Below are 16,746 nucleotides of genomic sequence, written 5' to 3'. Positions count from 1 at the left end.
TACTCTGTTTTTGCCACATTGTTCCACTAGGCACACTGGAATGTTGGCCTTCCGGAATTTGTTACCTAGGCTGCCACTAGAAAGTTTACCAATGTTTTGGTTCTGTCCTTCTAAGAGGACCACAAATGGGCCGGTGGTGTCGGCCGAATACCAGAGAGTTGGGGGTCGGTGGGCCGGTTGAGTGGGGCGAAACATTTTCTCTTGATTGCGATCGGCTTCACTCACCTCGTCCAGTGTCCTTTTACCTGAGCGTTGTACAGAGTCCGTCATGGAAACGTCATCATCATGTTGTGGTAATGTAAACTCCGTTGTGGCCAGGTTGACTAGTCCTTCCGCTGCCGTCTGTTCCCTCGAGTCCAACATTTCGGCATCCTGGGTGGGAACCGGCTGCCCGCCGGAAGCCACGGTGATCTAATGGGGCGCTGTCTAGTTTGAACACCAAAGGAAAAAAATACACTGAATCGGTGCACTACACACTATGAGCAATTAACGTTGACAGTAAAGTCGACGGAATTGATCCAATCACTCGCGAATTGCTGCTCCTTCGGATATGTACCGCTTTTTGCTAGTGAACCTATCACCACGAGCGCTCGTACGCGAATCGTGTGCATTGTGTGCAACTTGTAACCTCAAATTTTGGCTTCTTTGAAGATATGCTTGACCACTGGACTGGCCAGTGTTCCCGCATCACAGAATATCAATTTCAACGAATTTCCGGGAACCAACAGAGCCAAAATCGACTAATATTTATATTTCATCTGCGTCTTGTGCGAAATTTCGCAAACTTCGGAAAGAAAGTTTTCGTTCCCAGTCTGACTTTGGGAAATGATTTCCCGACCATTTGGGGATACCTAGCAATCGGGAATATCAAATTATCATTTATGACAGTGGTTAATTCTCGATATTTTCTGCACTGTAAGGGTCTGGGTAGAGAGTATCTATGGTACTACTCGGGAATTGTTATTTTTTCTTTTTTCTTCAGAAATTCAGAAAACAATAACTTGAAGGTAAAAATGCCTCCAGAATTCGAGTATTCCACACTGTCGGGAAATTGCGAATCTTTCCCGTTCCAAACGTTGGATTTTAAAAAATTTCCGTCCCGATCAAGAAATTTCTGCCCCGCACCGCACATCCCCATTGATAGGGTCAAGAAAAAAATATGAATAACTACTTGGCAACACTGACGGCCTGGCGCGTTGGGTCCTTTGAAATTCTGTTTGTTTAGAGTTTGTCTTTGTTTTGATCACAGTTCCAATCAGAGGAAAATGGGTAATTCGTGTATGAACCGATGTGTGATATTTACTTAACATAAAAAAAGACTCCGTAGAAGGTAATTTTAACGTTACAACTATTTAGGCATATACAAATTTGTCTGTGGTTTAGGTTAGAGCAGCCTGGGTGTGCCTATGTTCAGAAAATAAGTAAACACTTTTCTAGGCATAAGTCTCGTATTATTTTATGTTAATGTTTATATATTGTCAGTAAGTGATGATAAGGGTTGAGTGCCTTCATTTTCTGTGTGTGTAAAATTGTTCCTTGTAATACTTGAGAGAGTAGCGACTTACAAACTTGGTCATGTGCACAAGCTATGGATCCTGTAGCTGGAAAGGTAACTGTTCCGATTGTTTCCTAGGAAAAATACTAGTCATCGCAGAATTGTGGTCGAAACAAAACTTTAAAATTACCCTACGCTGTTCTACTATAGTATGGGGGTGACACCTATAAATCACATATTTCGCACTTTTTTACATTGCTAACGTACTATTTTGGGTACTTATCCGATAAGGCCCGAACACCTCTCACTCGTTTATTTCCTTAATTTTACCTATTCTGCATTACGGAAGATTCTTTAAAGTGAAGTTATGCCTTTTTCATAAAATATAGTCAACTTTTCATATTACGGGTCATTATTTGTCTTCTTTTGTTATGCTTGGGTAACAGACAATGTGGCGTGCGCTGGTCATGGATCATCGCGCGTTGTGCTTGTGGTTTGTCGATTTGGAGTGCGTATGCAGTGTTTCAACCTTCTTAATCAAAAAATAGCTACTTTCGTGTTCATTATGTCATCAACTCATCATAAACCATTGACGGGTTGCCCCACGAACCATTGACGGATAGCACCAAAAACCATTCACGATAGCCCCATGGACCATTTCCGGCAAGGTTAGGTTAGGTGAGCATAGTTAAATAAAATTCTCGTAAAAAAAAAGGCACGTATGGAAACACTGCCAAGATTGCGTGACTTTCAACGCCCGCGCCATCTGCACGTACATAATGGAAACAACGGCCTAATGTTACAGAGGATGCAAGTTCCTTACGTAACAACTGATAATTTATTGCTCTGCAGCATTCTATGGTGAAGTTTTTAGTTTCCACGAAAGAAAATACCTCGACAATGATACAGAAAGTGATTTCAGTAAGTAGTTTCTCCTGTAGATTTGAAGAAATCCGTTTGGGCAATATCAGATAGTTACCCTATTTTGGAATGCGGAACATTTCCTAAAGTGGAATAATGCATTTCTAACTATGATGATGTATATTTCTTACATGAGTACTTACTGTTACTTGTTATTTCGATTCTGTAACACACATTATGGCGACAGTGTACTGGTTCTAAGCGCTTTGTGCGAGTGTTTTGTCGATTTATGCAGTGTTGCAACCTCGTTCATCGGAAAATACCTACTTTCGTGCCCAGATTTGAAATTATGCTAATGCCTCTCAAACCATTGACGTTAGCCCCAAAAACCATTTTCCATAAGGTTAGGTTAGGCAAGCATAGAAAAAAATACTCGACACGTCATGTTCTTGTGAAAACACCGCGAGTTTCAAACACTGACTACGGGGCTACGGCATCTAGCACATGGAACATTGTGCTCTCTTACAGAAAACAACATGTATTTGCATTAAAATGGATCAAAACTACGTTCACGAACTTCCACAACGCTACAGAAAATGATTTCCGCAAGTACTTTCTCCTGTAAATTTGAAGAAATCTGTCACCCCTATACTATAGTGTTACCCTAGTAGGAATGATTGTGACAGTAAATTGTTGATTTTAATGAGCATCGTTTGCTGGCCAAAAAAATGGCCCAAGGGTAACGGTTCCGATTGTTTTATGATTTCTCCTACCACAAAGGCTAATTATCGTACAATTTTGGAAATCATTGTCACACGAAATTTGAACCTTCCTGAAAGTAATGAGTCCTGTTTGGACTCGAAACAAGTTATTTATGTTGAAAAAAATAACTTGAAAATTACCTTACGCACTTCTCATGGACAAGATATTCTCCGTGACAACCGACAGTAAATATCGTAGAAGCGTTCGAATGAATGTGGAAGTAAATCGGAACCTTAGTAGAATGCATTTAGGGACTTTATTTTAATGCTAAGGGAACCAAATCTAACCTGCCTAACATAACCACGGTAGCATATATTTAACAAAATATTAAGTGATCGTTAAAACTCTGCAGTATGTGTTAACAGACATAAATCGAAATCGAACCATGTAAAAATTGCATTCATAGCATGATGAAATCGCAATAAAACAAAAGGAACTTGAGCCTATTCGGGTAAACACATACTGGAGTTTTAGCAATTACTTAAGATTTTGTTCAATATAGGATTTCGTCGTTAGGGTAGGCAGGCCAGGTTTGGTTCTCTTAGCATTAAAATAAAGCTGTGACTATATTCACCAGGTGGTGAGAATAGCATGAAGAACATTTTGACCTGGTGCTAGGAAAAGTAATTGGTACTTGTTTACTATCCTTCGGACACATTTATTTATTTTTACAGAAGAAACTACTTACCGTAATAAGTTCCTGTAGCATTGTCGAACATCGGGAAGGTGTTTTGTGTGATGTGGGAATGTTTTATAGCTGAAATTCATGTTGTTTGTTGAAATTAATTCTCCGCCGGAGAATAGCTAGCCCCACGAACCATTGACATGTGGATAGGTTAGTTCTGTTAGGTTAGGAAACATAGTTAAAATTTGGTGTCGTGTTAGTATCAGGATCTAGAAATTGGAAATAATTGCGAACCATTGGTGCTAGCCCCACGAACCATTGGTGCGTGGTTAGGTTAGGAAACATAGTTAAAATTTGGTGTCGTGTTAGTATCAGGATCTAGAAATTGGAAATAATTGCGAACCATTGGCGCTAGCCCCACGAACCATTGGCGCATGGTTAGGTTAGTTCATCTCAGGCAAGTGAAAAGGCCTATCAGAAAGATGTACTGGTAATGTGAAAAATTGCAATTAATTTCACCAAAACAACGTTGATACACCTTCAGGAATGTTCCGCGAAGCAGATACGTAAGTACGAATGTCAAAAATTGACGAAACGAAAAAATTAGAGGTGTCCGAAGGATAGTAAATTTTTACCGAAGTTATTTTAAATGAAAAGTGGCCACCAGGTGTTGAGAATAGCAGAAAGGGCTGAAGACCAGAAACTACATGATCAGGTGTTGGCAAGTATTTACAGAAGTATTGTTGATGCTAATAACATTTGTTTGTCAACGGAAAATACATTGTGCATGAGAAGTGCACATGCTCGCGTAAAGGTGTTTTTTTTTTTCAACATAAATAACTTTTTTCAAAATCCAAACAGTGCTCATTAGTTTAAGGCAGGTTCAAATTATGTGTGACAATTAATGCCAAAATTCTACAATAATTAGTCTTCCTGCTAGGAGAATTTTAAAAAGAATCATAAAACAATCGAAACCGTTACCCGAAACAGTCCAATTTATAGGCTGAAAGAAGGTGTAAGAGGTACCTTGAGCGAACATCCCTGTTTCGCACCACTGAGACTTTTCAGACCACTACCATTATTCACTCGTTCCTGGGGAGTCGCACGAAAGTCAACACCATCTTCTTCAAGCACCGTATTGTCTTGTGATGCCAGGTTAACACTGTAAGGACTGACTCATCATTTTGACTTGTGACCCCTATTTATATTATAATTTTGAAAATGTTAAATTTACTCCACAGCTTCCATGTTCTGTTACTCTTAATAAATATTAGTGCTCTAGTATCTCACCTCTGAAGGATACTACAATGGGTTACTACTATAAGTACGATCACCTATCATTTTGACGGTACAGTTTACACGTAGATACGTCTGTAAGCAATAGCAGAATCAAAGTGCAAGTGAACCTTTGTTCAACTTTGTTCATTGGTGTTCATCTAACAGACGTATTTTCAATTGGAATGTTAGTTCAGATGGGTCAATGAATTATCTATAGTAAAACATTGGTAACCTCTATTCGCTTATTGTGTTTGGCTCAGTTCAGTGTCCCATATGTTGCCTGAACATGGCTTACCGCATTGTGATGGGCAATATATCTCTGTGATTTGTCAGATGTTGAATCTGAGGGGGGAGGACAATATTTATGAACATGATGAGTTCAGAGCAGATAATGACAATATATGTGAGTGTCGGCAGATTGATGTTTTCTCCTTTCCAAGTGAATGGTCATGTATGTCTAATATTTGTGATGGAATATATTTTTCAAAAGTTCCCACCAATGAGAAAAACATACGTAATCTAAGTGGTCAGGAGAAACTGTTCTAGAAACACAAAAATAAATAAAAATACACTTTATGTAAATAAATGGAACACACCTATAAATAAATACATAATATACACATTCACACCATCATGTTGACGGGTGAATTATTTGTATGTATGTATGTTAATTATAATTTTGACAATGTTAAGTTTACAGTTTCCATTATTTAACTGAATATGAATAACTCTGTCCTTCTGCTGAGACTATTTGCTCATTACGTGCCCCTCTATTAGCCACTGTAGGAGGTACTATATGTAACAAATGGTTATAATGTTGAAAAATAAAAGAAACACAGGAGTTGTTTGAAGCTCGGGATAAAAGCAGTGAACAATATTGCAAGGAAAAACCGTAGCCGTCAAAACAACAGGTTAGTCCTGATTGGTAGTTAGGAAATCACCGTCCTCCTAGTGTTAAATGGTTTTGTTGTTGGTTAAATGTAGTGTATTTATGGTAAGAGATTTAAACCTGAGAAGCCTAAAATAACCACGAATGCATTCCGCACTTCTGTCAGAAGATGAAATATGGTGCTGTTCTGAGAAGGTGTCTGACTTGCATGCTATGAGTCATACGACAGTAAACAAATGGCTGGTGGCAAGTAAAGAATTCTATAGGAGTACATGGAAGTGAAAAATCATTCTCAAGGAAACGCACAGTAAGTAATCGCTAAAACTCCACAGTATGTGTTAGCAGGCATAAATCAAGCCATGTAAAAAAAAACATGAAATTATCAAACTTGTAAATTTGGATCGGTCCCATCTTCCGGGAGTGGTTGGCAAGTCAGGGAATACCAGGAAAGCTGTTTTTGACATTTCCGCTAAAATAAACTATCTGGGGTATTCCAAAATCTGGAGAGAAAAAAAAATACATCCTAGAATTCCTTCTAGAGCATTCACGTGAATTTTCTTATGGTTTGTTTTCAGTGTTTTCTGAATGTCTTCAAAAATGTAATAGGCTTAATAACCACAAAACTATTGCTAATATCTAGGCAACAGCAAAAGCAAAACACATGATGATTCCTGTGAATTCTCTTGAAACATATGTAATTTTTTAGTTTTTGGGATATCATAGTGGTTTTTCGAGAGAGGAAAATTCGAAAACAGCTACCCTAACATCAGCCAAAGGTTCAGCCAAGCTTATGGATGTCAGGGTAGAATGTTTGCTGCAACAGAAAATGTTGTTTTCTGTAACTTTGAATTGCTCCCTTGCATGAGACACCTGATTAAAAATTAGTGGGGAGGGAATGTTATCTGGGGGTGCAGGTGGTCATTTTTGTGCCTAATTGCTGCCATCATTACTGCCCCTTTCCAACATCTACACTCATTGACAAAATAAATTGATGACACAGATATACCAACGAGATGTTCACCAATCCCACTTAAAACAATATGTCTCCATTGCTGTCAGATTTCACAACGAGCTAGTCTTGATTGGCTGAAATATTGGCCACGGGGTAGCACATAATTTGGTTCAAAACTTCAGGCACTATGTTCACAGGTGTGTAGTTTCATTCCTCAGTCCATGTAGATCGTATACGTTTGATTTGTTTGTGGTCCTGTTTGCAGATTTCCCAGATGTAGAAAAGTGACAACTGGCAGGGTTTCCATTTACTTGAACATCCTAGAAAAGTCAGGTAGGGCTGAGCCTGTACTGATTATGTTGTCACAAAATTCAGTTTTGTTCATGCAAAACTGGTGTAAATTATTAAGAAACTTCGAATATTGCATAACTTCCAGGATAATATATATATACACAGTATGTAACATTCTTATTCGTACACACAGATTTTAAAGGAAAATGCTTTAATATCTGAAAGGAAATACACTCTTTTGAAATTATTTCTTTACAATTCAATAACTAATATCATTAGGAACATAAAATCTTACCCAAATTCTGTATAACCAATGACAATAATAAATTAAATGAAACTGAAAGAGAAACATGCCACTTTTTGTACAACTTTTCTATTCGTACACTTAATAATATAAAAGAAAAAGTATATTCAGAGCAAATTGACTGACAGTTCTAATACTTTGATGCGTATCCTTTGGCTTTAATTACTGCTTGACACCTGTTCTTCATAGAATTAACCAGTTTCAGAGCTTATTTTATTCCACTCGGCTTGCACAACAGTTTTCAACTCTTGTTTGGACTTGGCGCCTGCTTTTTGAACTCGCTTCTTCAAAATTACCCATAAATGAGCTGGTGTTTGTAGTAGTTTGGACACATTCCATATTAGCCAATTCATGTTAACTCGCGCCTTATGCTTACTGTCATTGTCTTGTTGGAATCTGTAAGCGTCATGTCCATTTTTTGGGCACTCTGCTTTACATTGTTCTTCAATATGTCCAAATAGACAAATGCATCCATGATACCATCAAGAAACTGGATGGTACCAACACTTTTGGACGACATACAGCCCCAAATCATTAATGACCCACCACCATGTTTAACTGTTGGAACTGTGTTAATGTGATCATTGTCTTTATTTGATTTTCTCCAGACCCTATTTATTCCATCTGACCCGTATATATTAATCTTGGACTCGTCTGACCATATGACACAATCCCAAAATTCCTGGTCCTTGTGGATATGCTCTTTCGCAATTGAAAGTCTATTCCTGCGATTCACCTTATTTACATACGGCCTCTTTCATGTTGTTCTGCCATGATGTCCATGCTTCCACAAGGCACGTCGGGACAGTTTGATCGGACATCATCTTGCCAGCAACATTTTCTACTAACGGTCGTAACTGGGAAACACTTAGTCGGGGGTTTTCTCGCACTCTTTTTAAAATAAAGCGTTCATCACTTTTATTCAACCGTCTCTCTTTTGGTTTTCTCGGCACATTCTGTGTTGAACCTTCCTCTCTAAATTTGTTTACTATGTATTGAACTGTGGAGTGTTATTTATTGACTGTTTGTCCAATTTTTCTTAACGAATAACCTCTAAGGGCCAAATTTATAAAAAATATCCTTCAGATCGGAACTAAGTTCCTTCACCTTGCCCATTTCGAACACGCTGATAGATAGACGATAGGCCTACAACAATAGCTACGCCAGCATTCCGCTTGACGGGGAGCGCATCTGCATGTTCAAACTTGTTACGAGGTTGCAAACTGAACGAAATCGCCCGAATAACGGTGACGCTCTATGCAAGGAAGATTGAAACTCTTGCCTGTACGAATAACACTGTTGCATGAAACAGCGTGTTTTTCTCTTTTCACACAAATTATATGCTCTGTTTATACACTTTGAACATACATTTTTATTGACATTTGTTGGTGAAACCTTCATTAACATTAATTTCCAGATACAGATGAAAATGATTATATTTGCTAGTAGATATGACATTTTTTCCTCGGAAATTCTATGTGTACGAATAACAATGTTACATACTGTATATATACACACACGCGCGCGCATATATATACTACGCATATACTACTTCAAAGGTAGTACCTATAGGTATAATGTGAAGGCATCGGAAATATTCCATTTTAGAACAGCACACGAATTTCCTGTTTTTTTAATTAAAAATTGGCATAAATAATTTTTATTTCTTTGTTTTCCTTAGTATTTATGGTCATTTTAGAAACAGATTTTTAACCAAATAACATCCCAAAAAATATAAAGCTCTGGACCTTGTTCATGGGCTCGTTTTGAATTTAACGAAACGGAATATCAGGAGTTCGAAATGTGAAAATTGCGAACAAAGATACAGCTATTGATTTTTAATGCAGTGTGAGATTAAAGGGGCTGAGGAGGATTCCCCCCTCTCCTCTATCTTCAGCCATCCCAACCAGGAATAATCGTCTCTCACCAACTGGATATAGAAACCATATTATTGAATATATCATACTTATAGAGTCCACATCAGTTCAGTTCTTTTTAATTTTAAAGTCCCATAGCTAAGCATAAAAATATCTTTAAACAATTTATGGCAGATGTGTACCACATCCAATGCATTTTAGAAGCCATGTATTCTGTATTTCCTCAGACATCAATAGGGTGTTGTATTTTTTTAAAAAAATATTGAGTTAAGATGGTTCCCGACCAACTCGTAAGAGGTCTAAGTTTGGAATGTTTGTAAAACATTTGACAAAGTATTTATTTGTAACATAATTATGTGTACCTAACGACGTTCTTCAAGCACTGAAAATACTATCATTATATATACAAAACCGAAATCCTTCAGATCTCAGAGCAAGCAAGGAAAAGCCAAACACTCGAAAGTTGTTTTATTTCTCTTTTCAATCTTCGGTGGATAATTTGAAGAGCCGGCCAAGGTTTCTTTTCGTATTTAGTAGTATTAAATGCATATACATGCATGTTTTAAGGTGACTTGTCAATCTACCAACCGATGTCATAAACCTAACCTTAACTGATTAGAGAAATAATTTAGAAGTTTTAAACATACTTTTACTTTCCTTATACCCCAGTGCATTGCTTTCATGCAGAAAAATTTGCAAGAAATTGGGTGAAGATAACACAGTGGCCTTGACAAGCCAACTGGCAAACCATAGACCTGCAGCGAGTCTCATTTATCTCGTGCATTGATTTGACTAATGTAATTTTCTTCCAGTTTGACTTTAGGGTTTAACTTCAAATGGCGTTGTGTTTGTGTTGCATTCGATAACAAAATTAGGTTTTAAGCGATTAATGTCCAATTCTAAGTACTATATCTAATACTTAGGTAAAATAAGTTGTCGTCCTCTGATAAAATCACAAACTGCACCCTGTTCTAATGTCTAGGAAAGGGTAACCCTTCCTTTGACCTAGGAATGACATCGAGATGGGACGAGAGGAGAATTGTCACAGCCTCATCTCGTCTCCTGTGTGGTGAGTTTGAGTTTGTTTGAGTTGGTGTATTAAGTCCACTTTATGCACAGTTATGTTAATCGGGATCCGAACCACTGTGCCACGTGCCTCCACCGGGTATCGAACCCGGGACCCCTTGATTACAAGGCGACGACGATACCACTGCGCCATCGGGGAGGCCCTCCGGTCTGCTGAGGTCCTTCTCGTTCTTGTTTGTGCTTTTCTTTTGTTTCGGTGTCCACTCAGAAGCAGTTAAAACTTATTCTATGTACTTTATATCCACTTCATGGGCTAATCGGGACTGAATCTGCAGTTTAAAGTGGAATCCAAAGCTCAGTGCACGTTGGACAAGGCGAGATATCTCGTCCTGACCCTCGAAAGCAACACGTACATTGTGTCACCACTCAAAGTTTCACAACGTATATGTCATTAAAGCAAAACTTTTCTTAATAGGCTAACGTTTTTCTGCTTTATATCTTGTTTCGATACTGTGAACCTTTGAAATACGGAATTATATTATAAATAGATTAAACCGGGCAGCTCGCAATTATTACTAATGCATTAACTTTGCAATTACAGTAAACAAAATACACGACATTTTGAAAAAAAGAAGTCAATAAATTTAAGCGCTTGGTGTGTGTGATAAGACACACAGTAACTTAAATTTATTTTTACCAATTTCTTCAAATATGATACCAGAGTTTCGAACGAGATCATCTCGGACATCAAGTATCGCCTCGCTTTGATTTTGCAGAGATTTATTTCAGTCTCATTTCAAAATTTGAGAGGAAACAGACTTTTCTTGTGTCACTATCATCTCTATTTTCAAAAATACCCGACCCTGTGGCCGAGTGGTTAGCACATCGCGCTGCTACGCCAAGGGTCCCGGGTTCGAATCCCGGTCGGGCTTGGTTGTTTGTGAATGTCCATTCATCAATTTCATCATTTCATCACTCATCCCCATCTTCGCAAATTAGCCAAGAGGCACAAAACGCGAAGTAAAATAAACTAATTCAATCAATCTATGTTCAAAAATCTCTTAATATATAGGTTTAAGTATAGTTTTCCCTCTTACAAAGTTATGAAGTACAGGAGTACATTCTACCCCCAATGTCTCGTCTCATTTGTGTAAGTATTTTGTTTCGGAAAATTCCATTTGAAAAATTCAAAAGAAAAGGTCAGTCATATACTCTTCTGATGAAGATTTATATATTATCTTTGAATTGACGCGACCACTTCTTTAGAAAAGTATACCCCCCCTTACGCAAAGGAGCATTCATCTGGAGCGTGATTTTCTGAGAGTAAACTTTATCTGATTCCATCGTTTCACAGAAAGTTTACACCATTTTCATCTCCTTAAAAAGGTTTCCAAGAACAGGTCAATGAACTAACTACATAGTAGCAAGCACAATGTACAGTAGTAGAATAAGTTTACAATAGTTTGAATTTCTTTGGTAGCTAAGTAAGATAAATTAGATAATGCTTGTAAGTTATAAGTCCTCCTCCGTAGCGTAGGTTAAGGCGTTCACTCGTCTTGAGATCGTTCGCTACGGGGCGACGTAGGTTCGAATCCGGCTCTGGTCGGAATTTATTCGGCCTACGTATAGGGCCGGTGGCAACCCACCATCGTGAGGAAATTGGGGAGCTCCGAGTGAGTGAGTGAACGTAATCCGGTCGCGAAGTCCTACCATGGCTGGGGGTCAGTCGGCCTGACCACCCGTCCCCCTAGTCTGGCTGCAGATCTCCACGCCCCGTTGGTGGCTCGCGTGGGAGGGATGCCAGCAGTCGGTAGGTGAGCCTTGGTCCAACATTGGGTTGTTGCGCTATTGGATTTTGTAAGTTATAAACAATATACCTAAACCTTTTTTTATTGAGCGAATTGAAAATATGTTCCTTTAACAGTTCCTTGCGTCTGTCAAATTATCTAAGGGGGGTACAGGGGGTACAACAGGATTTTCGGATTTAGGGGGTACAGTACCCCCCTTCAAAAATTTGAGGGGGTACAATGTACCCCTGTACCCCCCAGTTCCTGCGCCACTGTCGATCAGTATCAGTAAATAAATTCCAACTGATACTTTACAATATCATACCACTAATATCGGCTGAGCCCTAAAGGCAGGGAATTTTCTACTAACATTCGAAAGTAAATTTCTTCCCTCTTTTTTCATGTTTGCTTGATTGAAAGCTGAAATCATGTTTCACTCGTTCCTCTAAATTGCTTTCTTTTTCATGCTAATTTCATTTTTTAGCAGTATTGAATGAATTTGGTTTGTTGATTAACATTCAAAATTGACATAACAGTTATATCTCACTGTTTTAAATAATTATGGAATTTTCTGGAAAGTTATTTAAAATATCTGGAAAATTCAGGAAATTTCATTTTTGCAAAATTAGTGACAACCTTGACTGAGTACTGAACACATGTATTACAATGGACCTTATTACTGGTGACGTCACCAGTTAGACAACTGAGCAAGACTGAGTCCAAACAAACTTGTCACGTAGTGTTTCCCTATTTGATATCATTGAATTTTCCATAGTAAGGAGGTAACTTTTAAAATTTTGACAGCAGTTATGAAACAAATTTACAATGTGTAAAGATGAAATTTTGTAGAATATGTTTATATATTACACATACTTTACAGAGCGTAAGGCAATCATGCATTTTTAGAGAAAGTCAAGCCATTCGAGTTTCGAAGCTGCGTTAATGTGGTGGATGCTAGTTCAGCAACTACACGAGGCTGTAAGGTATGTGTAATATTTCGACATATTCTCTGAAATCTCTTCTTTACATTGATATACAAGACACATCACAATTCTAATGCTTATCCCTTTACAATGGAAAATTCAATATGAATTGGGGAACACCACGTGGGATGTTTGTTCAGGTTCAGTTTTTCTCAGTGCTGTCACACTAATATGGTCCATTGCTAACAAAGGCCATTAAAATGTTTATTATTGTACAATATTGTCACTTATATGTATATATTTTTTTACATGCAACTAATTAATCTTTATTGTCTTTTCTTGTAGATTTAATTGAATCGTGAGAAGCTCTCTCAAGAGAAAATGGTCCTCGTTGCCTTTAATAGAAAGTGATGGGTCGAGTGAAAAGGATAGCAAGTGGTCAAGAAAGGACAGGAACTGCTTCTAAAAGTGAAAAAAGTTTCAGCAGTAGGCAACAGCATACAAGATTGTATATTGAGGATGTCACCGAGAAGACAATGTTGTCTTTGAACAAAACAAATAGTAATCGACTGAGGGAGCGTAAAATCTTGAGAGATGCAACAAACGTGTGCTCACAGAAGACATCTAGTGCGAAAGATGTGCAGCTGAAGAGAGACATCAAATACCGAAAAGATATATTGGCACCTAAAACTGAAAATTGCCCACAAATGTCATCTCTTAATGACAGTATTAGCTTATCTTTGAGATCAAAAACGAGGATCTGTGCTTTGGCACCTTCAAGATTAAAAGCACCATCAATATCTAAGGCAGAAAGTTATACTTCAAGGTTGAGGAACAGCACACAAGGAAGAATACGAATTCCAAAACACTTAATAAATGCACCTAAACAAACAGTAGAGAAGGGTTCCGCCCTATTGAAGTCAAAGGCAAGAGAGGCTGTTGTCTCCTCTACAAGGACAAGGAAGGAAGTAAAGTGTTTCACACCTTCAAAAGTAAAAAAAAGTACCGTCACTCGTGCAAGTTCAAGGTCAAAACATGGAAGTGTCACACCTTCACCCTCACAGGTGAAAGGGAATGGCATACCTAAGAAAAAGTCAAAAGATCATGTGAAACCTGAAACTCAAAAAGTATATAATAGTAGGTCTTCAAACTCATTTTCATTTGTAAAGAGAAACTCTCTCAAAGAGAATGTAATTGTGGGTGAAAAAGGATGTGGCAAAATATCACCTTCGAACAAAGAACGGAAAAGCATCCCTATCTACAGAAGCCTTCAAATAGAAGAAGCTAATAAGAGGCATTCAACCAAGAAGAATGAGGCAGTATATGAATTTGAAATAGATCCATCAGAAGAACCTAAGGTGGATGTAAAAAAGAAAAAGTTAGTTAGAACAAGAAGACAGAAGGAGCCAACAGATCCTGGAAGTACTATAAAACCGAGACAAAAGCAAAGGAAAAAGGTGGCACCTGCTAAACAAACTGTTGAGGAATCATTGTCGTTAAATGTAAGCTCTGTCTGTGGCAAGTTGCAAAACAGTGTTTGTGAAGTTAATGACTTAAATAAAGAAAGTATGGAACTTCCAGCAGAAATGGCAATTTCTGTGGAGGGAGACTGCACCAGGAACGAAGAAAGTGTCTTACCTTGTCAAGCTAAAAGTCTCGAGAAAGAAATGGCTGTCTCTAATGCCGAACAGCCAGTGACAGATGACAACTGTGTGAAAGAAGCACCTGAAAAAGTGTTGAGAGAAAAGGCTTCAACAGAAAATCAGCAACCTGTACAGACTGTTCTTTCACAAAAGCAGGTGACTTTGTTGCAATTCTTCAGCCCAACTATGAGGAAAAGGCAGTTCACAAAATTCACCCGTATGTCTGAAGAGAATGGAGTTGGAAATATCGCACCCAAAATGACAATGCACAGGTACTCCAATAATTTCAGCAATCCTGCCATAGTATGTTCTACCCCGGATTCGTGTGATGATAGATTTAAGGGCCCCATAAAGAACCATTCCACTCCATGTGACACTGGTAGTGAAACTAGAACTGATGCCGAATTGGGTGTTGATAAGTGCTTTGGATTTACTGATGAAGAAGAAGAAACTAGAGAATCCTTTCTTTCACCTGTGAAAGCATCGGGATTTTGTGGTAGAATCTTCATCGACTCAAGTCCAATGAAGCAGAAGGAACTTGTAGTTCCAGCACCTTCCAGATTTTCTTTTGGTAAACTGAAACCCTCTCTGGCCAATTTAAGAGCAAGGAATGCAGCAAGTACAACAACAGCAATTCCAAAGAAACTCAAGAATTCCTGTTCCACCCTTCCACTTGTTCGACAAGAGAGAACAACAACTGCTGCTTCAGTGCTTCAAAAAACTCCAGATTCACCACCAGTAACATTTAGAAAGGTAAGTTTAGATTAAGGTTATGAGGGACAGTTTCGCACCAGGTGGGCATTTATTAAAATAAGGTCAAAATGTGAACTGATTCTAAAAAAAAAACGACAGGAGCAAAAGAAAACTTGAATTTCCACCACTTTGGAAGTTTTTATTGTACAGTTGTTATTAAGCCAGATACAATCTGCGAAAAATGTGATGAATAATTATTTACTGGATTCCATGTATTCTTTATGGAGAAATAACTTCAAGTTACGTCTCATCAAATAGAGATTTTGAATTTTCGAACTGCAGATGAAATCTTGAGCCTGTTTTCTTTCCATTCATGTTTTTCTACACCATCAGAAGTTTGATATTCCCAAGAGAACGAATAAAATAATACTCCCATAAGCGTAATGTAAAATTGTCTGTCCCCTACAGTCATCTTGGAAAGGTTTGCTGGGGGGAAGGGGGAAAAGAGGTCTATCTGCTGGTGATTTGATGAGAAACTCATGTTCCGACCAGAGAATTCTTGTGTATCCAATCAGGGTCTCTAGTCCCTGCTATAATAAAGGTGAGATTTGCAAGTCCAGCTATATTAGCCAAGGGAACCTAGGAAACTCTGGAAAATCAAAAGCAGACAGCGTGGAATAGATTTGTGGTAGCAAAAAAATACTTCCTGCATAGGAAGAATTCACACCGAAAAGACATGTGTCGCTTGAAAGTGAACCCTCAGTAATCAATGCAACCTTTCGAACCGAAGAGACACGGCAAAATGCACGTTTCACATATCGCTTACGTGTCTCTCGGACTCCCATTTTCTCAATATCATGCATCGTGTCGCTTCAGTTTGTTGTTCGTGTTTGCACAGTGAAAGCTTCACTCCAACTGGCTATATTTAGACTAGAATATAGCCCAACCGGAGGCCTTACAACGTATTTGAAGCTCAAATTTGTTGATATAATAAAGTATCGATATGTACAATGTTCATAATTCACGACATGTGCGATTTACTCACTTTATATATATTAATTCGTATTTTCAATAAATTAAAAATACAAAACTTTGTAACTTACGTGAAATTAGTATATATTTTGTGCAACGACGTTTCGGGAACAACTGTTCCCTTCTTCAGGTTTTTTCCTCGGCTATCAGAAATATGCCATAGCCTCGTCAAATCGTAAAATTTGGAAAACACTTCTAAAATCTTTGCTTCCCCCATGTTCTCTATCATTTGTTAAAACTATTACTATAAAACCTTTGCACTAGAAATCCTATGTACTATTAAAACTTTAAAAAAAGAAGTTATTCAA

The 16,746-nt window shown here is 38.1% G+C and overlaps 1 protein-coding gene across 1 annotated transcript in view; it reads left to right on the top strand.

The window, feature by feature from the left end:
• The first annotated feature begins 1,206 nt into the window (after positions 1 to 1,206).
• LOC145985085 (uncharacterized) overlaps positions 1,207 to 16,746 on the top strand; it is a 35,432-nt gene continuing 19,892 nt past the window's right edge. The window contains exons 1-2 of the mRNA XM_083118667.1: positions 1,207 to 1,330; positions 13,416 to 15,466. Of these exons, the coding sequence (XP_082974793.1) occupies positions 13,481 to 15,466 (1,986 nt within the window). The 5' untranslated portion in view covers positions 1,207 to 1,330; positions 13,416 to 13,480. The remainder of the gene's footprint in view (positions 1,331 to 13,415; positions 15,467 to 16,746) is intronic.

This window comes from Lepisma saccharinum, chromosome 3, assembly GCF_977018435.1.
Source record: "Lepisma saccharinum chromosome 3, izLepSacc3.1, whole genome shotgun sequence".
NCBI lineage: Eukaryota > Metazoa > Arthropoda > Insecta > Zygentoma > Lepismatidae > Lepisma > Lepisma saccharinum.
Note: the sequence above shows the minus strand (reverse complement) of the source record. Positions and strands in the feature narration are given on the sequence as shown.